The 21795-nt window shown below is 46.7% G+C and overlaps 3 protein-coding genes and 1 long non-coding RNA gene across 9 annotated transcripts; 1 reads left to right on the forward strand and 3 right to left on the reverse strand.

Moving 5' to 3' along the window:
* Window positions 1-1477: 1477 nt before the first annotated feature.
* LOC112902299 lies at window positions 1478-1913 on the reverse strand. Its single transcript, XR_003230558.1, has 2 exons — window positions 1841-1913; window positions 1478-1745 (listed from the first exon to the last, which is right to left on the reverse strand). It is a non-coding gene; the product is annotated as an uncharacterized LOC112902299 (long non-coding RNA).
* A 6785-nt stretch (window positions 1914-8698) lies between these two features.
* LOC112901208 (probable serine/threonine-protein kinase At1g54610) lies at window positions 8699-11740 on the forward strand. The gene is made up of 5 exons (XM_025970100.1): window positions 8699-9477; window positions 9569-10399; window positions 10504-10707; window positions 10813-11196; window positions 11296-11740. Exons 1-5 carry the CDS (start codon window positions 8941-8943, stop codon window positions 11452-11454), a joined length of 2115 nt encoding a protein of 704 aa, XP_025825885.1. The 5' UTR covers window positions 8699-8940; the 3' UTR covers window positions 11455-11740.
* Window positions 11741-12051: 311 nt separating this feature from the next.
* LOC112901685 (putative 12-oxophytodienoate reductase 8) lies at window positions 12052-17533 on the reverse strand. Of its 5 annotated transcripts, none has more exons than XM_025970748.1 (6): window positions 17506-17533; window positions 17304-17408; window positions 14096-15085; window positions 13550-13821; window positions 12912-13085; window positions 12052-12745 (listed from the first exon to the last, which is right to left on the reverse strand). In XM_025970748.1, the coding sequence occupies exons 3-6, from the start codon at window positions 14158-14160 to the stop codon at window positions 12150-12152; spliced, it is 1107 nt and encodes a 368-aa protein (XP_025826533.1). In that variant the 5' UTR covers window positions 14161-15085; window positions 17304-17408; window positions 17506-17533; the 3' UTR covers window positions 12052-12149. The 5 variants fall into 5 exon arrangements, with proteins under 5 accessions (XP_025826533.1, XP_025826467.1, XP_025826596.1 ...); XM_025970682.1 differs by lacking the exons at window positions 17304-17408; window positions 17506-17533 and adding exons at window positions 15360-15436; window positions 15634-16446; XM_025970811.1 differs by lacking the exons at window positions 17304-17408; window positions 17506-17533 and adding an exon at window positions 15360-16446 and having other exon boundaries at window positions 12052-12393; window positions 12479-12745.
* On the reverse strand, window positions 16834-18269 carry LOC112902120 (COX assembly mitochondrial protein 2 homolog). 2 transcript variants are annotated; one of them, XM_025971140.1, is made up of 5 exons: window positions 18092-18231; window positions 17849-17923; window positions 17506-17577; window positions 17304-17408; window positions 16834-17186 (listed from the first exon to the last, which is right to left on the reverse strand). In XM_025971140.1, exons 3-5 carry the CDS (start codon window positions 17548-17550, stop codon window positions 17088-17090), a joined length of 249 nt encoding a protein of 82 aa, XP_025826925.1. In that variant the 5' UTR covers window positions 17551-17577; window positions 17849-17923; window positions 18092-18231; the 3' UTR covers window positions 16834-17087. The 2 variants fall into 2 exon arrangements, with proteins under 2 accessions (XP_025826925.1, XP_025826864.1); XM_025971079.1 differs by lacking the exon at window positions 17849-17923 and having other exon boundaries at window positions 18092-18269.
* Window positions 18270-21795: the final 3526 nt, after the last annotated feature.

The raw sequence follows: 21795 nt of genomic DNA on the forward strand, positions 1-21795 counted from the left end.
GCGGCAATTGCTAGGAGAATCCGACCAGACTTTAGCATTGCGACGGGCAAAAAGGTTTCCTCATAGTCAACACCTTGAATTTGTCGGAAACCTTTCGCCACCAATCGTGCCTTATAGATGTGAACATTTCCATCCATGTCCAATTTTTTCTTAAAAATCCACTTACAGTCGACAGGTCTTACACTGTCAATTTGATCGACCAAGTTCCAAACTTGATTATCATGCATGGATTTTAACTCGGATTTCATGGTCTCAAGCCATTTGTCGGAGTCGGGTCCCATCATTGCTTCTTTGTAGGTCAAGGGCTCATCATTTTCCATCAATAATACGTGGCGCTCCTCCGTAATAAGGAGGTTGAGCTTGTCAGTAGCACGACATGCCCTTATAGACCTTCGTGGGGCTGGTGCCTCAACTACGGGTTTTGCAACATCTTGCACATCCCGTGGATCTTCAGTGGGTGCTGAAACAGTTTCGGGTGTTTCCTGAATTTCTTCAAGTTGCACCTTGCTCCCACTAAATCCTTTTGAGAGAAACTCCTTTTCTAAGAAAACACCATTGCGAGCGACAAACACTTTGCCTTCCGCCTTATTGTAAAAATAATATCCTTTGGTTTCCCTAGGATACCCCACAAAGAAGCATTTGTCTGACTTTGGAGTGAGCTTATCTGACATCAAACGTTTGACATAAGCCTCACATCCTCAAACTTTGAGAAAAGATAATCTGGGACGCTTCCCAGTCCATATCTCATATAGTGTCTTCTCAACAGACTTACTTGGAATCCTATTTAGTGTGAACGCAGCAGTTTCAAGAGCATAACTCCAAAATGACAATGGAAGATCAGCTTGGCTCATCATGGATCTAACCATGTCCAACAAGGTTCGGTTCCTCCGTTCGGATACCCCATTCCATTGAGGCGTTCCGGGCGGAGTTAGCTGCGGAATAATTCCATATTGCTTCAAATGATCACCAAATTCAAGGCTCAAATATTCTCCTCCACGATCAGATCGCAGAAATTTAATTGTCTTGCCTAATTGATTTTGTACTTCATTCTAAAATTCTTTGAACTTTTCAAATGATTCAGACTTGTGCCTCGTTAAGTAGATATAGCCATATCTACTAAAGTCATCAGTGAAAGTAATGAAGTACTGAAAACCACCTCTGGCTATTGAGCTCATTGGTCCACATACATCGGTATGTACAAGTCCCAACAAGTCACTCGCCCTCACACTATGACCAGTGAAAGGCGCTTTGGTCATCTTTCCAAGCAAACAAGACTCACATGTGTCAAATGATTCAAAATCAAATGAGCTTAACAATCCATCTTTATGGAGTTGTTCAATGCGCTTCTCATTTATATGACCTAAGCGACAATGCCAAATAAAAGTGGGATTCAAATCATTTGGTCTAAGTCTCTTAGTATTAATGTTATAGATAGATTTATTCTCAAGATCAAGAACATATAATCCATTCACCAATGGACAATGAGCATAAAAAATACCATTCCAAAAAATAGAACAACGTTTGTTCTCTATTACAATCTTAAAATCATCAACTTCTTCCAAACATGAAGAAGAAATAATGTTCTTGTTCAAAGCAGGAATGCAATAATAATTATTTAATTCCAAAACTAATCCGGAGGGTAGAGACAAGTGGTAGGTGCCGACCGCCAACACCGTAACCTTTGCGCCATTGCCGACACGAACGTCCAACTCGCCTCTTGCAAATCTTCTAGTCTCACTTAGACCCTGCAACGATTTGCAAGTGTGAATCATCGATCCAGTATCAAATACCCATGATTCACTGGAAGATAATGCAATATTAATTTCTATAACATTTATACCTGAAGTGGAAGTCTCACTTCCTTTCTTCTTTTTCTTTTCTTCCAAGTACTTCTTGCAGTTCCTAGACCAATGTCCCTTTTCATGACAGTGGAATCATTCATCCTCAGAAGTAGGGCCAGATTTGGCCTTAGGTGCTGGCTTTAGCTTAGAGCCCAAGGACTCACCACCACTGGAACTCTTTTCCTTGCCTTTACCTTTGGGATTAGGATGCGTCCAACGCTTCCTCTTTTTGTTCCCCTTCTGAATCATCATCACACGATTGGGATTCTTCTTAATGCTCTCCTCTGCTGTTTTTAGCATCCCATGCAACTAACTCAATATTTTATCCAAGCCATTCATCTGAAAGTTCATGATAAAAGGCTCATAGCTCGCTGGGAGCGACTGGAGAATAACATCAGTAGCCAAGTCTTGGTGAAGTTCAGAACCAAATTTGTCCAAAGTCTCAATGTAACCAATCATTTTGATCACATGAGGACTGACCGGGCTACCTTCTGGCAGCTTGCACGCAAACAAGGACTTTGAGATATTGAACCTCTCAGTCCTGATTTGATTCTGAAACATCCCACGCAGCCCCTCGATCATGGTGTGAGCATCCGCATGCTCATACTGCTTCTGCAGATCAGGGGACATGGTGGCGAGTATCAGACAGCTGACATCAAGTGAGTCATTGCAGTGCTTCTTATAAGCTCTGCGATCAGCAGCAGTTGCATTGTCAGGGAGATCATCAGGATATGGCTGCTCAAGAACATACTCCCTTTTCTCTTGCCTGAGAACAATTCTCAGGTTGCGGTACCAATCAATAAAGTTTGTTCCATTCAACTTTTCTTTCTCAAGAACAGAACATAAATTGAAAGCAGAATTGTTACTGGCAGACATGATCTACAACATTAAAGTAAAGCAAGATTTCAGCACTAAGTTTATGTAAAGACTTTCATTAACTGATTTAACAAAAGACAACCTACTATATCAAAGTCACCTTCCCTCTAATGACATATAGTGGTTCAAGATCCATAATCACTAAAATCCTAGTGAGCTTTAGCATCACTGCTAGAAAAGTAGTGATACAGGTAAGCAACAAATTACTAATCACATCTCTATGCGACTCTTGTTTGTTGGGTGGCATCCAATGCCCTGGCCCCAACCCTATGCCTTAAAGCCCAAAACTATTTTGATAGCTTTGTTGAGTAAACCAATACTATGCTTGTGAATGTTCGACATCCACCCTATACAAAAGTGATAGTTGAGGGTACTCTACTTTGGTAAACCTACCACACAACGATAAAAAATTTATAGGTGCAGCTATTGGTAAAAGGCATAAAAAACTCAACCTTTTCTAAGGGAAGCCATTCTATCATGATTAAAACATCCACCATATGTAAAAGCATGAAAGAATAGTATGACAGGAAATAAACATCACAGGCATATAATCATATTATATTATGAATAGTATGGCCTCTTGCATCACAATGGGCTCCATCGCCATGGCTCCAAGGTGACCTCCATTGCCATCCGTCCTGTCTTGTGATGATCATGATCGCCATCATGATTGAAGCCTCCATGAAAAGATACTAAGCTACTACATCTAATAGCTAGTGAAATAATTACATGAGGATTCAAACATCACAAGTCGACACGCAGGTCGTTATACAATAATGGTGCAACCTCAACCCGGTTGTGTTAACTTGCGACACACAGGCCGCACAAATCATCACATACATCATTACATGACATTGAGGCCATACCATTCACATCACACCCTGCAAAAACAAGTTAGGCGTACGACGTGTTCTACCAAAGTAGCGCTTAGGAAGCCGCTATAGCGAGAAAGCAACGGCGGTCCCGCGCCGCCCCCCGCGGGTCTCAGGGCAGCGCCCTGAAAACCTCATGGAATTACACAGATCGCATCTATGGAATCCCTATGAAATCTCATCAGAGTGATCGCATCACCTCAAATCCGAGCCATTCATAATGCCTCAATTTTCACTAGGTCAATCACATTGACCGTGCAAACTTTGCACTTGAGAAGACTGCATCTACACATGACCTCGATCTGTTGGATCAATCTGTTGACTATGCATACAGTTAGTCCCTGATGGTGATTCCAGCCGGTAGGGACATGTCGTATGCATAACAGAGAAAGAACACGAACTAATCTTTTTGTCACATGCCGCGCAATCAACTCGCTCCAATTTTAACCCCTTATGACCAATTGATCTAATCAAACCGTGCAAAAGTAATAGATCCAATCTACTACAACAATATATCACCTATATGCTAATGATCCAGACCAAAAACTACGCAAGATGGCTCTGATACCACTGTAGGTGAACGGGTAGGCTACACTAGCATCACTACCGCAAATACCTAAGATACTTGCGAGTAGAAGAACATAGATCGTTACCACTAGACGCGCAGCGCAGCGGAAGAAGTCGCGCGTTGGTGTAGAGGAAGTAGTCGATCACGTCCCACGAACCGAGCTCCTCGTCCTTGATCCCAGCAGCCGATCAGCGCAGCAGTCGCAGCAGCACCTCCACGGAGTCCACACGTACGGGGATGAAACGCCGGGCGTCGGTGTGCTAGCACCGTACACACGGCAAGGGCGGCGGCCGAGAGAAGGGGGGCGACGGCTAGGGAAGTGGCGCGGCTCACAGGCTTGTCGCGCCCCCTTAGCCCCTCCCTCGTATATATAGAGCGTACTAATAGGCTTCTATCTCATAGGCCCATTAGTAATCCTAATCTCTCTTGAATCAATATCCTCTTGGACCTTTAAACCGTACTGTGATGATGGACTCAGGGGCATATCACCAACAGCACGTCCTCTCGAGTGGATGGCCAGTTCGTTGTATCAGGACAGCGTTGTGCCACAAGCAAACTAAACCAGCAATCAGCACCTCAACAGTTGACGATGAACCTCTAATGGTAAGTTTTCTGTCCGTGCACATAAAAGGGCAATCGACACCGCGCAATATGCTGTGCGAACGACCTGGCCGATCGAGGTCCGCACACCGCGGTGGTGGGTTGCAGGTTGCCACGGACAACGCCTAGCTATCAGTCGAGCTCAACGGAGGCGACGACGATGGCCAGCGATCGCCCAGGCCTTTGAGCGGCCGGCCATCGACGCCGCTGGGTGGCCCAGCTAATCTATCGTGCCAATCAAGTCTTTTTTAGTAGTGAACAGTTCCATCTTGTCGCCCGCCAGTTTTGGTCACCCGGCTAGTGGCTACATTCAGAGCGGACTCCATAGTAATTAGAACCCGGCTCACTAATTTAGGGTGGCCTTGTCCCTTTTTTCTCAATCTTTTTTTAGAGCCCATGGTTCCCGAAGTGAAAGCCTTACTTTGGCTTTGTAGAAGGGAATGACTACGTAACAATCGAGTGAAAAAATTCTTTGCATCAATCGATTTTCTCTCCAATGAAGGATTGCCACGTGGAACTGCCTAGTAGATGGCAAGATTTGAGTGACGAGCAGCTAAAAATCAATCGATTTTTCATTTTTTCTAATCAAACCACCGACAGGGGGAATGGACTGAAAGAACCGTGCATGCACCAACCGGAAAATGAAAGAAGACTAGCATGTTGTCAGGAAGATTCATTACAATGAAAAGGAGATTCACATGTACATCCACGCACTGGTGAATGAACTAAAACAATACAATGCACTCAGCAAGTATGACTGAAGATGTACATGCTAGCAGCCAACTCGCATTGGTTAAGCTAAATAAAATCGATTTTGCTGCTGAAATTACAACCATGGCAGCACGTGATCGAGATTTTGTTTTTCGAAAATAACATGAAAGGAATGGCAAAGCTCAAGGGGACAGAGAAGAACAAAAATTAAAACATACCTTAATCTAACAAAAAATAACAAAAACATACCTAAAGAGATTAAACCATGAAAGAAATAATTAAAAATCTGCCCAACAAGGAAACACGTATGTTGCCATGAGATTGACTGCTGGCATGCCATCTTAGTTAACAAAACAATAATACTGCAAAGAGAAGAGGTAGAACAAAATGGAAAATGACACGTAGAAAACACACACACCTGCTGGTTTAGATGACACCATGTGATCAAAAACAAGTACAAGAAAAATTGAACTTCATGGTTCATCTAAACTATCCCAGCTGATCTTGCTTGGATAACCACGCTCTAATGAGCTGAACCCACAACAACAATCAAAATGCACGCTGGTGCTCATAGCTAGCTGCGAGCCCGTCATACTCGGCCTTCTCGGTCAGACAGCTCGCTTGCTGGGTGGGCCGGCATGGCAAGGCAGGCAAGCAGCCGGCGTACAAAAAATTGAGAAAGCAAATCGAAAATTACTCGAGTGTTAGTTAGGACGGAATTATCTCAACTAAGTAGTGGATATGGGTCTCTTCATCTTCTTTTGCAATGAGGTTAGTTGTTCTGTTCTAAAAGTGGCATTTGAATGCCAAACTTCTTTGTGCCAAAAAAAAAACACAAGTCTTCTTTAAAGATTTTCATCTCAAGTTTTCTTTTTTGTCCCCGTGCTTAATTGTCCCGTAGTCAGGAAAACCGGCATTAGCTTTTGCGACCCCTATTGAGAGCTAAAGCATGATGTATATGCTTTTTTTCTTTTGACAAAAGATTCGTAGGGCATCTTGTGTATGTTGTATGATGGAAAACATGAATAAAGGCTCGTTTGCTCAATTCACTTCAGCGGCCTGAGACAACCGAGAGAGCTTTCTTGGAAGTTGGTTTTGTGGAAAAAATTCTTTTTACTTCGTTAAACTTTGGGACAAATCCGTATTTCCTCCCTAGAGAATAAAACCGCCTGTCTGGACTCCTCGGACTCGCGATACCGGACATATAGACTCACTGGCTGGTTTGTCTTAGTGGTTTTTCTCTTTTTCTTTTATATTTATTTTGACTGAATCTTTAAAAAATCATAGTAAATAAAAAATCATAAAATGGAAAATTCAGTTTTGTTGGACTCCACGTGAGTAGATCTATGCAGTGAACATATTATACGATATAATTTAGTAAAAAAGTTTTGTTGTACTTTTAGATATAAACTTTTCTGTGATTAATTCATAGCTACAGTTTCCCTAGTCCAAATACGGTGAAATTTTTATAGTGGAGTAATCATTATATGCTTGAGTTGTAGTAAAAAAATAGTTGCATTGCCTTGTTGGTTGGGCTTAGCCCGGACCAGCAGCCTGCGGGCTTAATTTAGTTGGACGGACTAGTAGTTTGTTAGACCTTCCACTGCTTTCAAGCACACAATTATACCTCCAGCATCTCCCATGTGTATAAATCTCTTCTTAGATCACCACCATTACTTCATCTACTAGCTAAACACATTTTTTTCTAAAATACTCCATCTATCTCAAAAATAAAGTCATTCTAGTTTTATACTAAGACAAACCATCTTAAGCTTGATCAGTTTTTCATAAACAAGAGCATCAACGTTTACGACACCAAATTCATACACTATAGAAAAGTATTCTAAGCTGAAATATAATGATATATATTTGCTATCCTAAGTATTCATAGTTTTTTATGAATTTGATTAAACCTTAGATGATTTGACTTCAGAGTTGAGACAAAACTAGAATGGTATTTTTTCTTCAAAATAGATGGAATAATCAGGAGAGTTGTAAATCTTTGTATTTCGAATAAGAATAATTACTGCAAGGTCTAATACAACCACATAGTATAGAGACTAACGTTTGGAGCCTTGTTGTTGCATTGCGAGTGCAACAATAATATATAGCCGCTAAGTTTCAATATGCGAACTTTTAATTGGTACTACCTTGTAGTGTAGCGTTTACCGTGCAACCACAACATACATGTTACTGCGTCTGCGGCCGCTATAGATTGTAGTACCTTGCTTCAAAATTTTCAGCAGGAGGCAATCCATCCTTCATGTTTATTTGCACCGAGTGCTTCATGTTTATTTGCACCGAGTGTTTGAGACAAATTCTAGCAATATAAAATGACATATTTGAGATAAATTCCAGCGATATAAAATGACATTTATTTCGATGTCATTCCCTACCGTGTGAAGATAGTTTGAGATGGCACCGCCATGCTCACTGTCATTTAGTACTCTTCTCTTAACCGCTATCACTCGACCGTCTTAAGGGTTAGGAATCGTTGTGAGCTAAACCCTAACCGAGATCAACATTCAACACGCTAGAAGCTGGCAGTGCAGAGCAACTAGTAAGCTCGTGAGCAACTCTCTATCTAACAAGAACATGACAATACTCCTCTCATACCTCTAAATCTTTATCCTCCTCCTCCTTCCTTGCGCTCTTCTCCTTCGTACTGTCAAGATAAACACCTTCCATCACCTTCCCTACCACCCTCGACGACTCGACTGGTGTCGCGCCACCACCATGCTTGTTCACCGAAGCATCACCCCGCCGTCGAGCTTTCCTGGCGCCGTTGCCCCGCCTCGCCATACATCCGCGCGCTGCTTTAGCAGCTTGGCTCATGATCCCGACGTTGACCGAAGGCTAATGATTCGATGTTTGATTTCATCCGTTTGACATTTGACAGGCAGCAGACCCCAACCAACCGCCAGCGGCTCTCCACATCAGCCGGCCAAATCATGGGGGAGCCTCCGCGTGGCTAGCGCGCCACACGCCGGGGCTCTGCTGGCTGGTCTACCTAATTGGGGCGCACGTCTCCTCCTCCCGTCGTGCGCGCCACTCCCCCAACCTGGCCGGCGGCCACCTCGGCCCGACCACCCCCTCGCCCAGCCCACTGACGCCCTGGCCCCACTGGCCCTCCGCGAACCGCGCCAACCGCCGCTTGCCCCCCTCCCCTCCCCGTCGCTTATTCGCAACGGCCTCGGCGTCCTCGAGCCCCCCTCTTCGTTCTCCCCCCGCTGCTGCTCCCGCGCGCGCGCACCCCGTGTCCGGCCCCGCCGCCGGATACCCGCGTGCACGCGCGCCAAGCGCCCCGGCGGTTGCAACCGCCATGCCTGCCCGTCCACCACCGCTCTCCCGTTTCCTGTCGGCCCCGCCGGCGTCATCCTAGCTGGCCTTGGTTCTCTCCTGCCGCGGCTCTCGTTCCCTGGGCGTTTGATTCCCTCGGCTTGGCGGGAGCGCGCGCGGTCGGCCGTCGGCGATGGGCGGCCTGTGCTCCAAGGAGGGCGTCGCGGAGGCGCAGCCACACGCCCCCGCCCCGGCCCCGGGCCCGCTGCAGAAGGCGCCGAGCCAGTCGCTGAAGGAGCTCATCACGCTCGCCGCCAAGGACGAGGACGCCCCCGCCGTGCACGCCGCCATGTCCCGGACGGTTTCCAACGCCAAGGCCATGGCCAAGGCTGGCAGCAACGCCGGCGGCGGGGCCGCGATCGCCCCCGCGCCGGCGGCCGGCAAGAAGGAGGCCGTCGAGAAGACCGCGCCCGCCGTCGTGGTCATCACATCCCTCAGCAAGTCCTACAGCACCGCGGGGGCGCCCACGCACCACCGGCGCGACACGGCGGACGCCAACGGCGGCGCCGCGGACCACGACGGCGCGTACCAGGTGATCTCCAGCGTGCCGCAGGGGTTCTCCGGCGAGCACGTCATCGCCGGATGGCCCTCCTGGCTCACCTCCGTCGCCGGGGAGGTCGTCCACGGCTGGCTTCCCCGTCGCGCCGACACGTTCGAGCGACTGGACAAGGTGATCATTCATCTGTTCTTGCAAGCACAAATCGATTCCTCTTCTCTTGATAGTAATTGGCAATCCTAACACGAATCGGATCGGATCGCAGATCGGCCAGGGCACGTACAGCAACGTGTACAAGGCGCGGGACCTGCAGACCGGCAAGATCGTAGCGCTGAAGCGGGTGCGCTTCGTCAACATGGACCCGGAGAGCGTGCGGTTCATGGCGCGGGAGATCCACATCCTCCGGCGGCTGGACCACCCCAACGTGATCAAGCTGGAGGGCATCGTCACCTCCCGCCTCTCCCACAGCCTCTACCTCGTCTTCGAGTACATGGAGCACGACCTCGCCGGGCTCGCCGCGCTCTCCGGGCAGCGCTTCACGGAGCCGCAGGTTAAGTGCTTCATGGGCCAGATCCTGGAGGGCCTGCGCCACTGCCACGCCCGCGGCGTCCTGCACCGGGACATCAAGGGCTCCAACCTGCTCATCGACGACGGCGGCGTGCTCCGGATCGCCGACTTCGGGCTCGCCACCACCTTCGACCCCGCCAAGAGCCAGCCCATGACCAGCCGCGTCGTCACGCTCTGGTACCGCCCGCCGGAGCTCCTGCTCGGCGCCACCGAGTACAGCGTCGCCGTCGACCTCTGGAGCACCGGGTGCATCCTCGCCGAGCTGCTCGCCGGCAAGCCCATCATGCCCGGCCAGACCGAGATCGAGCAGCTGCACAAGATCTTCAAGCTCTGCGGGTCGCCGTCGGAGGACTACTGGGCCAAGGCGAAGCTGCCCGACGTGACGCTCTTCAAGCCGCAGCGGCCGTACCGGCGCAAGATCGCCGAGACGTTCAAGGACTTCGCCCCCACGGCCCTGGAGCTCCTCGACACGCTGCTCGCCATCGAACCGTCGGCGCGGGGAACGGCGGCCTCGGCTCTCGACAGCGAGGTAGGCGGCTCTCGCCTCTCCTCTCCTCTCCCTCCCTCTGCTCTGCTCTTACCAGCAGCCGCCATTGACATCCTGCTGCATTCCGTCTCTGCCATCCATCACAGTACTTCCGGACGAAGCCGCTGGCGTGTGACCCGGCGAGCCTGCCCAAGTTCCCGCCCTGCAAGGAGTACGACGCCAAGCTCCGAGGCCAGGAGGCCAGCAGGCAAAACGCGACGGCCATCGGAGGCAAGGGCTCCGTCTCCATCAAGCCCGGGAGAGACGACGCCAAGGCCGCGCCAGCCCAGGACGCCATTGCAGACTACCAGGTTCGAGCTCCTCCATGCTCCTTTCAGTATGTTCCTGATGCTCGAACACCAGGAAGGCAGTTCAAACTTTTTGTCTGAACTAGGCGACCGCTTCTCTCATTTCAGAGGAGGCATGCCCGCGCCAACCAGAAGAGCACGAGCCACCACTACAGCTCGCAGGAGGACAGCGTGCCGGGCTTCCGGATCGAGCCGCCGCCGGCGGTGGCCGGGCGCGGGCCGGCGGCGATACGGACCGCCGGGTTCGGGTCGACGTGGTACAGGAACGACCAGCGCGGGGTCCCGCGAACGTCGAGCTCCGTCAGGGCGTCGACGCTCACCTCGCAGCGCTCCTACGCGCCGTCCCGGGGCACCGACCTGCACCCGAGCTCGTCGGCCGCCAGGAACGCCAACCCCAGGTACAACCGGCTGGACGTCGCCGAGCCGGCCAACGCCGTCGGCCGGCCGGGCTCCTCCCACCAGAAGGACCTCGGCGTGAGGGACACATCGGCCGTGAGTACCGACCAGACACATCAGCTCCTAGCAATGGCACTCTTGATGAGACCAAAATTCAGGCAATGGCTGATCACACTGCAATCGTTAACTTTTCAGGGATTCGGAGGGAAGAACAAGAGGATCCACTACTCGGGCCCCCTGATGCCGCCCGGCGGGAACATGGAGGACATGCTTAAGGAGCACGAGAGGCAGATCCAGCAGGCGGTCCGCAAGGCGCGGGTCGAGAAGGAGAAGACGAACAGGCACCATTACTGAGGGGGAAAAAACATGCATCAAGTTGGTAGCCATACACGGCGAATCCCATGGTCTCAGACCAGAGCATTCATGTGCGTCTCTCCACGGAGCAGATCAAGGTGAGATCATTGATGGAGGGTAGATCAACACACGAATGCGCCGCCTCGCAGCGCTCGGGGCGGCTAGGAGTCGGGGCTTTTCTTGGTCCATGTGTATAATAGCAGTGATAGAGAGGCTTGGAAAGCCTGACAGGGAGGAGGAAGAGAGAGACACATGTATACACCCAAAAGAAAAATGTGTGTGCATCTGATCCACTTGTTGCAGTTAGAGACGCTAACAAAGTAGTTGCGATTAGAACAACAAACTCTAAGTGTAGCAACTACAAAATTAAAGAACTTGAAATGCAAGGAACTTGACCAGAAAACTCACTGAGCATCACAGCCAAGGCCGGGACCTGCAGTCGGCTTCCCGTACCGCAGGCCTGATCTGCCAACCAGCGGCACGGCGCAAGTGATGATGCATGTTCAGTGAGCACTGAAACCTAGCATACAGTGTTTTTCAAATTTCCAGGAAAGAATAAACTTCACAAGTTTTATGAAAAGTTTACTGTGGCAGCTGTGGAGTTAATACTGTCCAGCGAGTTCAACAATTTTATTTAACTTGGGATTCCATGTCAATAGCAAGGTATATATAGCACTAATTTTGTTCTCAAGGAATCACACAGATGAAAGATCAAGAAAAGGGTAATCGGTATACCCGACAACTGGATCAGGTGTGTAGAACGTTGATCTGTCGTACTTGTTCAAAGGTGCATTCAGCTCAAACCGCTTCGGCAAGTCTGGGTTCGCCAGAAACCATTTGCCATATGCCACTAGGTCGGTGTAACCCTCAGAAACAGCCTTGTTGCCTTCTTCCCTGTTGTATCCTCCGGCAACAATGAAAGTACCAGCAAAAGCCTTCCTGAAATGCAACAGCTTGTAAGGGATCTGCACCTTGCCATCCACTTTGATCACCTCAGGCTCAACCATGCTGCAGTAGAGGATACCCAGCTTGTTCATGGCGTCGATCATGTACAGGCCGAGTGCGTCTGGGTCTGAATCCCAGCAGTCCAGGCAGTTTGAGTATGGTGAGAGACGGACACCAACCCTGTCTGCTCCCATCTCATTGATGGCTGCTTGAATTACCTCAAGAGCGAAGCGACAGCGGTTTTCCATGTTTCCACCATACTTGTCTGTTCTGTCATTGACGCTGTCCTTCATGAACTGCTCAATCAGGTAGCCAAATGCGCAGTGGATTTCAACCCCATCAAAGCCTAATGTTCATGATGGTAACTCAATAATAAATGATATAATCTGGTTAACAAGGTAAACATTGGTGCAGCTGGGAGCTTTTTGGATTTTAACTTGAATAAATCACAATCATGATTTATGAAGATGGGTAGTGCAAGTCAAAGGTAAAATACACTACAAAGGACATACCTGCTTCCATGCAATTCCTAGCAGCAAGCTGAAAATCACTGACGATTTGAGGGATTTCATCTTCTCTAAGCCTCCTTGGGGTAGAGAATTCCTCCACAGTTCCATCCTTGAGAACCTGAGGCATGATCTGCTTGTCCGTACAAGAAACTGGTGCTTGTCCATTGGGCTGATAATCTGCTCGTGTATACCAGAAATAGCTGTCAGGGGAACCTCAAAACTACATGAAATGCAACACTGGAGAAAACAACGATATGTGTGAATAATAAGCATTGACAAGATTAGCTTGAGAGAAGAACAGTAGAAATATGTGGTGTTCAATAATTTCTGTGGTTTTAGTTTAAGCTCAAGTTCGAACAGTTCTTCAAGACAAAAGACATCAATTTCTTCTGGACTTTTGTCCAGAGCCGTCATAACATTTCAGATGCCTAGCATAATGAGTCAACATAATCCAGTAGCCTATCCTACATACAGAAAATTATTCAACCAACATACGAGAATATTATGATGTCATGCTCTGAACAAATCCAGCATAAATGCAATAACTAACAATTCAAGACCAAAGACCATATAGAACATATGGATAATCCTTTACTTAACACATGTTAACTAGCAAGATCATTGATAAGAAGCAACAGTACCATAAGTAGACGCCCTCCCAACATGCCATATCTGACAGAAGAAAACTCCACCCTTCCGATGCACTGCATCCACCACCTGCTTCCAAGCCTCCACCTGCTCCTTGGTCCATATGCCTGGCGCGTTGGGGTACCCCTGAGCAGTTTGAGAGACCCCAGTGGCTTCAGCAATCAGTAGGCCAGCCTTGGATGCCCTCTGCGAGTAGTACAGCGCGACATGCTCTCCAGGAAGGTTGTTATAGCACCTCGACCTTGTGAGGGGCGCGTGGACAACCCTAGCATCAAGATCAACAGAGGATGCATGCTCAGGTCACTTGCATATGCAGAAATCAACCTCCAGACATCAAAGTTTTCCAAGGCAGCCGCTCTGCAGGCTGTGAGTCAATTCATCAAACACCTTACGGGCGCTCACCGTAAGAGCTGAGGGAAGGACTACCTGCAGAACATTATTATGCGGAGAAACAACTGATTCGCCTAGTGAATGCACGAGATCCTGAACTGATCGTTTGCTACAAAACCAAAGCGATGGATGATGATGAACATACAGACCTGTGGGAGAGGTCGAACCTCCCCATGGTGTAGGGAGTCAGGAGCGGGATAGCTTTTGCTTCCATGGATGATTGCTATCCTTCGTCGCTCCGTGGTGCTAGTCACCTACCGCTGGTCACCTCTGAATCGCTCCTCTTCTATTTTAGTGGAAAAAAAGGGCACTGATAATAACAGCTGCACCAGCAAGCTTCCAAGCAACTCCCGCGGAGCTTTTCCAGCTTATTTTATGGGACCATGATCGCTTGACTGTTGTAAACCAGTAGTACGTATACATTAGTCATTAGGGCTCACGATCTGTTCATGTTTGATCAGCAGCTACAGTTCCCACAGAGTACGGTAGTACAATGCTTCAATAGAAACAGCGTAACATTGTAGCACCAGAAAAGCAAACAATAAATTTTGGGAACCCTACATAATCGTAGCAAATATTAACAGAATAGCAGTGGCAAGAATAGCATACAAGCTATGATTCTGTTTATCTCCTCTTGCTCTTAGATGATGAACATCATAGCAGATCGCCATTAACTTGTGAACAGCATCCTGATCGAGAGAAATCCAGACCTGCAGAACGTGCGCCTTCCCAGGCAGAGGCAGAGACCACATGAACAGTGTTGAGAGGCTTGCCTCCCCATCGTCCACCTCAAGGACAAAGAGATGGAACAGCAGCTTCCACCACTCTGGTCTGTAACGCTGGGATGTCACCACTGCCCATTTCCAGCCAATCCACCGCCACCAGTGATCTCTTGTTATTATGCTACAGTGATTGCATTCCTGATGAATCCATGACTTGATGGCGGAGACCTCTTTCTAATGCTCCTGATCTGCAGAAAGAGTACCTCTGTGTCTCTGAAACACCTTAGTTCTTCCATCTCCAGATGTAGGCTGCCACTGTTTCAAGCTGTGCAATTGGTCATCGTCTTCCCCTCCGGAGAACTACACTCAAGCTTGAGCTGAATCCATGTCTCCTTCAGCTAATATATCCTCAGGTTCCTAATGGGAATGAAACAGAAGGAAATAATCAGCATTTGGAGCTATAGATGTATCACTACCTTGTGTCATGAGGTAACCAACCACCATTCCGCATAAATGCAAATATAAAACTAGGGGACAATAGCTTGACAGAGAGCTCCTCCAATGAAGCCGAACACATGCTAGAACAGTAGGTAAACAACCACCATTCCGCATAAATGCAAATATAAAACTAGGGGACAATAGCTTGACAGAGAGCTCCTCCAATGAAGTCGAACACATGCTAGACCAGTACCTTGCCTAAAACATGTACGAGTGTGACATCAATATATGGTGAAAGCAAATTCTCAGCACAGATTGGCCCATGTGTGTCTGAAAAAAAAGGCGGTGAAATTACAATTTAGTAGTTACGAGACCATAAACACCAAGCAACACAAATGGTGTCACGGAATTTATGGAATCAAGGTCAAACTCTTGCATACGCAGTTCAGTAGTACTTAGGATTAACAATATCTAATTTTTGAATTCCAAAATGAAGGTTAATGAGAGGCATAACCACATCAACTCACCTGAATTATGAACATTGGAGAATCTGAAAGGGTTGAAAAAAAATCCTCCTATGAGATGCCTGAACAAAGTGTTGGCCAAGTCATGATCCCCAAGCTCATCAGTGGGTGGCTTGATGCCGTAGTAGCAAACTAAATCCAAACACTATTGCAGATGAGCTCAACCCTCCTATTCCTATGTCAAAGTTCAGTCTTCAAGCCAGATGGCAGTAAGGATCAGAAGCAACCGAGACACTGCTCTCTATACCCAACTAACTCATCGATGTCAACAATATTAACAATCCATAGAATAATTATTTTTAGCTGAGGAGGCAACCATCTGGTTTATCTTGGAATGAGGTAGTCATTTCAGTGTCCGATAGTGTTTACAGACCTTTCTTTCCCCATAACACGGTCTTGTACAATAGGAGTAATCTCTATAGGATTTACAATCGCCATACAAATTTATGCTCAAAGAATGGGGCAATGCCAATCATAACCATCAATTCTTGATTAAAAGATTCATTTGCAATTACATTAGGAATTATGAAACATCTTCATTTGCTGTTTGTTCAGCCAGAACTCAATATACAAATAGGAATAGCACTTGTCACACAGTTACTGGAGGAAGTTGAAAAGATCAATGGACATGGCAGATAGCATGTACATACAGAAATAATTTCCTGGAATGCAATAAGCCGACAAACCCTAATCACTGACCACCCCAACTATCCCAGATGTTGCCATCTCACTACTCATCCTTTTAAGCAAGTCAAATTGATCTGTTAATCAATGTCTACTGTTCAATATAAATTCTTCAAAGTTACTACGAATGATCTAGAATCCATGCTGGTATCCAAAGCTTCAAATTATTTAAAGTTGGAAGTCCTAGGACATTTTCAATTTTGTGGTGATGAATAGCCCCCACATCCACATGTTGTTGAAAATCTTAATGAGTTCAATAAGGTCTTCTATCCCAATTTCATAATGACGATTCTCACACAGTGTATATTGGTACGTAAAGGAAACTGAATTCCACAATAACTGGCAGGTTGGTTTACTTGTCTCTGTGTGACCAAATATAACTGGCTGTGATATGTTTACATCAAACAGCAAACAAATTAATCAGATAAAAAAACTAACGCAATTTGAATGTACAAATTTCAAAAGATTGGCAAACCAAATCAATATAGAATAAACAGTGCAAGTAAAGGGCACGCAAAATTCCTAATAAAACTGTCTGTATTAAGCAACAAAAGTGATTTGTCTATGTATGATACAAAGCTTCATCGTTATTACACAAGCATGGATGAACATGGAAAAAGCAGCACATCTCAGAATCAAGGAAGAACATAAACTTCTAGCTGCTGGTTTTAGCTGCCACTCATCATGTGAGAGTTTTTTTAGAAGCAACTGAGGACATCCTGCCACAGATAAAGAGCATCCACCTTTAGGTCCTTGACCTTTGTTCCAAGTTCTTATTCCTGGTTTTTCTCTGCAATTTCTCTTTTGTAGGCCTGCAGCTGTTCTTTAAATTTCTTGCTTGCTTCAAAGTTTGCCTTTCGTTTCAAAGCTTTCTGAATTTCAAGTACAGTAATATGGTATTTAGAAAAGGAGCCTCTTTCTTTTTAGGGAAAGACCTTGGCTAAGGTTTAGGACTGCATGATAAAAAACAAGGAATTCAAAGCACTCACCTCCTGGCGGAAGCAGTGATCTAGTTTGATTTTAAGGTCGGTGCATTCTCCAAAGAACTTCTTGACAGGGTGGTCCAAATGGCACTTCTGGAATTCTTCGATAATCTGGAGTAACAAATCAAAATGGTAGATCTTACTAAGTCAATGCAACAACATCAAGATGCAAATACTCAGAAAGGACAGAAGAACATTAGTGAGGTACCTCAGCGCACATAGGATGCCTGTGTAAAGTCAGTGGGGGATGCATTTCCAGAGGAAGATATGGAAACCTCAACTGCATGATGGCAGATGCGTTAGAGCCTTAGAGCCACAAATTGTCACAATGCTATGCCACACGTACCAACATGAAGTTAAAGATATTACTGCAAGAGAAATTATCTTCCATACACTCATCAACACATCACCATGGCACAGCCATGGACATCTGTCTTGTAAAATTTCTTTTATGGTTACCAGGAACCTCTGAAGGAGGATAAAGTTTGCAATTTTTTCCAAACACTTAGCGCGACTCCATGTAGTTGGTGGCCTAAGGTTTTATGTTTCACCTGTCATCTATGTATTACAGCGCCACAGGTCGCTAGTGCACGATGCTAAGCCCCGCCAAAGCTTAACCAAGAGGGCTGCAAACAGGGGCGGACCCAGCAGGGGACATAATTTTTGCAAAAAGAATCTAAGTTAGTAGGTGATATATTGTAACTGGGTCACTCAGATCCGAGCACAAATAGCTTTGTTAGGTTTTGGGGTGCTCCGTTACGCACAGCGGAAGGGGAGAGAAGGGGCGGGCATACCTGGTGGATGCTCGGCGCCGGCAAAGGGCCGGGCGAAGACGTGACGGATGGCGCCGGCGTTCGCCCAGTCGTCGCCGCCAGGAAAGGAAGACCAAGGGAGGAGAGAGACCGAGAGAAGGCAAAGGAGGAAAGAAACAGAGATGAGCCCCGGGGCCTTGGGGGAGGAGCACCGTCCAGTTTCCGACGTCCAGTTTCAATCCAACGGCTCCCAGTGTTACAAGCAAAGGGCGCCCAGGACTCTTGGCTTTCCGCGGCCAAGGCAAGGCCGGAGGGAGAGCGTTCCATTCCGGCGTGGACTCGTGCGCAGCCCGGACACAGCGAGTACTGGACTGCATCGATGCGGCGGCGTTGATGGCCTAGGCGAGCGCCGCCGTCGCCAGGTAGCTGGCCGCCGAAGGCCATGCCTTATTGCGAGTGCATCACGGGTTCACGGTAGCACGTCCTGCTCCACAGTCCACACTCGTGCTCGTACTTGCGGAGCACGGCCGCCAGATTGCGCAAATCCAATTCAGCGATTGCTCGCTCGAGATACTATGCGCTCATGCGTCTCACGCGCTCCACCCTGCGGGCTCCATCTTCGGACACCCCATATTAACGTGTGATACGGGCATGCAGCAATATCCTTCCACGTAACGTCCATTTTTTCCCTTAATTTTCTATTTTATTTTTACTTTTTAACATGTAGGTAGCTACAATCATTAGCGTAGGTACGTTTTCTTCCATTTTCTTTTCTTTTTTTCATTTTCCGTACAAGGGCGAAGCCACGAAATTTTATGGTTGATGTCAATGCAATGTACTTAACCTACACTTTGAAACTATAGTTCTATGAATAACACAACGAAAACTAAATGATGATATATTATGAGATTGCTAAGTTTTACAATAATAATTATCCTTTACAATTTCATTCCTCACCACCACTGTAGCCATCCCGTCTTATGAAAAGCGAGCGTTACGGGCAGTCCCAGTGGGGTTTTATAGGAGTTTTATGGGCATTAAATGCTGTTACATCAGCAAATTTTCTAACATGATAGGGTAATTCTAAGGAGAGATGTGGGAGAGTTTCATAGGATGAGAGAGAAGTTTTATCACCATACACTCATCTAACACAGTTAGCATTTTTTAGTTTTGGTAATTGTGCAATAAAACTATGCACTGAGACTGGCCTAACATTATCATTTGGAATATCTGAATATGCAAGAATCACTATCATGAAGAATGAAGAATGAAAGCTCTTGCGGCCTCTCCACTTGCTTACGGAAATATTGTCGTTGTCAGCTGACAACGGCAACTACACGTAGCTCTGCTCCTGTTCCCGTATGTTCCTTATTTAACACATGGGTAGCTACAATCACTAGCTATATGGCTAACCAATTCATATTTTTGGTAAGTTTGTCTAGAAAAAGTTATGTTATGCGAATAAAGTTATGTGTATAAATTCATGGTGATGTTGATTACCCGTACAAGTTATTTATAAAAATTATGTTAGAAAAATTATGCGGAGATGTTTTTATCATAATACTTGTAAACTTGGCACTATTCTCATATGAACTTGTGATGAAAAGTTATCACTGAGAAGTTATTTTGGAAATTATAAGGATAAATTATGTCTAAAAGTTTTGTTCTCTAACAAAAATTTCACTAAAAAGATATTTAAAAATATGCACATAAAAATTATACACAAAAGTTATATATATAACTTTATAATTTTCTAAAAATGGAAAGCCGTGGAAAATAAAACTTCGAAAAAAGGAAAGTTTGGTGTAGTCGGAGATCAATCGCTTGGAAGCCTCCCGGCGCCCACGCGCGGATTAGAAATCCCTGCCAGATTGTCTAGGAAGAAAACCATGTAGCCATCACCTATCAAATTCAAACGGGGCTTGCCCACTAAATTTCACAACATTTAGTCTTGTGTGCCCGAGAAGCAATGCAAATCAAACAGATCGAAAGTCGTTTGAAGTTGAAAATTACCGAAGTAGTTTAGTTTACTGGTACAGAAACAATCTTTGATCTTTGGCATTAGTCCCAGCTGTTGTTGGATCCGGGACCGATGGAGGTTTTAGTCCCGGGTCCTAGGGAGTGGAAGGGACCCAGAGACTTTTAGTCCCGGTTGGTAGTACAAACTGAAACCAAAAGATCCCTTGTTAGTTCTGGTTGGTGGCTCCAACCAGGACTGACCGTTAGTCTCGGTTGGAGCCATCAACTGGAACTGAAATGAGCTTATTAGTCTCGGATTGAAAGGAGTATCCGAACTAAAAGCTGGAATGCGATTTTTTTCTTTTCCCGTGCACCTCTCCCAATACTTTAGCTCTCTGTCGTCTCGATCTCTTGAGTCCTCTCCTTTCTCCCTTATCATTTTCCCTCTCTTCTCCCTCTTCCTCTCTTTTCTTCCTCTTGCGGCTGGTGACTTCTTTTCTCCTACTTGTGCAGCAGGAGAGGCGGAGAATGGAGGGAGTGGTGCCAGAGGGAGGGGCCCGGCCAAGGGCAGCGCAGCCGGCCGGTGCTGCGGCTAGTCGCGGCGGCAAGCCGCGCCCGCTGCGCACAGCGGCGGTGTGGGCCCGCGCCTGGCGGTGGCGGCAGCCGGTGCAGGAGAGAATGGCAAGGCGCGGCGGCCGGCCCGGTGCGGCGGTAGGGCGTGGTAGCAGACCCGGTGCGGCGGCAGGGCGCGGTAGGAGGGCGCGGTGGCCGGCGTGGGTGAGGCCCCGGCGCGCAAGGCCGGGAGCGGTGGCGGCCCGGTGAGCCTGGAGAAGACGAAGTTGTTTGAGATTGATTCATTCACAGTAGCCACTCCTCTTTATTTTCTTTTTTTTCTTTACTTTCCCTGTGAATGATTCTGAGATTGAAATATGGATATACGGGATTGAGATAGATTATGTGGATGATTTATTTGTGGATTGCGATTGTGATTGGCTTCGTGAATGATTTTGTGATTGAGAAAGGAATTGGAAAAGTTGGACCTACAGGAGCCGGCCGTCGTGGGCGAGCGGCGGGTGGGGTGGGGCCTAGGGCATGCTTTTCTTATTTTGAGAAAATCACATTAGTCCCGAGTCAGAGAGCTACCGGGACAAATTACTAAACACATTAGTCCTGGATACTCTGTCCCGGTTGGGAATCCGGAACTAAAGTCGGTTCCTAATCGGGACTAAAGGCCCTTTCCGTACTTAGTGGTTGTTTTTTTACACCTCTCGTATGGATATAGCTATCTATGTACGAACACATATCAATATTACATACGCACCACACTCACACCACTACAAGTAAAGTATAAAGATTGCGTCCCTAGAGAGCTCAATAAAATCATCCAAGACTTCATAGGCGATATGTCACAATCCAGGAGATAGAACTCTTGTGGCTGGCACGCGGATCTTTCACTACCATGCTACCATCGTATTCTATAGTTTATAATTTAGTTCTATTTAGATCAGTCTCAAACTACGGTATTCTAATTCTATAGTTTAGGGTGTGTTCGTTTCCTACCCTCTAAATTTTAGACCCATCACATCAAAGAGAATCTTGTCATTTAGAAGTATTAAATAAAGTCTAATTATAAAACTTTTTGCACAGATGGATGCTAATTCACGAGACAAATTTAATGAGCCTAATTAATCCATAATTTGCCACAGTGATGCTACAGTAATCATCCGCTAATCATGGATTAATATACCTCATTAGATTCGTCTCGCGAATTAGCCCTGAGATTCTGC

This window comes from Panicum hallii, chromosome 1, assembly GCF_002211085.1.
Source record: "Panicum hallii strain FIL2 chromosome 1, PHallii_v3.1, whole genome shotgun sequence".
In the NCBI taxonomy this organism is placed as follows: Eukaryota; Viridiplantae; Streptophyta; class Magnoliopsida; order Poales; family Poaceae; genus Panicum; species Panicum hallii.

Excerpts from the sequence above, each read along its gene's own strand:
- LOC112901208 (XM_025970100.1), top strand. The coding sequence starts at position 8,941 with ATGGGCGGCCTGTGCTCCAAGGAGGGCGTCGCGGAGGCGCAGCCACAC. Across the intron at positions 9,478-9,568 it reads CGTTCGAGCGACTGGACAAG|ATCGGCCAGGGCACGTACAG; the intron begins GTGATCATTCAT and ends ATCGGATCGCAG. Across the intron at positions 10,400-10,503 it reads CCTCGGCTCTCGACAGCGAG|TACTTCCGGACGAAGCCGCT; the intron begins GTAGGCGGCTCT and ends CATCCATCACAG.
- LOC112901685 (XM_025970748.1), bottom strand. The coding sequence starts at position 14,160 with ATGGAAGCAAAAGCTATCCCGCTCCTGACTCCCTACACCATGGGGAGG. Across the intron at positions 13,822-14,095 it reads AGGTTCGACCTCTCCCACAG|GGTTGTCCACGCGCCCCTCA; the intron begins GTCTGTATGTTC and ends TCTTGATGCTAG. Across the intron at positions 12,746-12,911 it reads TAGGAATTGCATGGAAGCAG|GCTTTGATGGGGTTGAAATC; the intron begins GTATGTCCTTTG and ends CATGAACATTAG.
- LOC112902120 (XM_025971079.1), bottom strand. The coding sequence starts at position 17,550 with ATGCATCCCCCACTGACTTTACACAGGCATCCTATGTGCGCTGAG. Across the intron at positions 17,409-17,505 it reads GGCATCCTATGTGCGCTGAG|ATTATCGAAGAATTCCAGAA; the intron begins GTACCTCACTAA and ends TTGTTACTCCAG. Across the intron at positions 17,187-17,303 it reads ATCACTGCTTCCGCCAGGAG|AAAGCTTTGAAACGAAAGGC; the intron begins GTGAGTGCTTTG and ends CTTGAAATTCAG.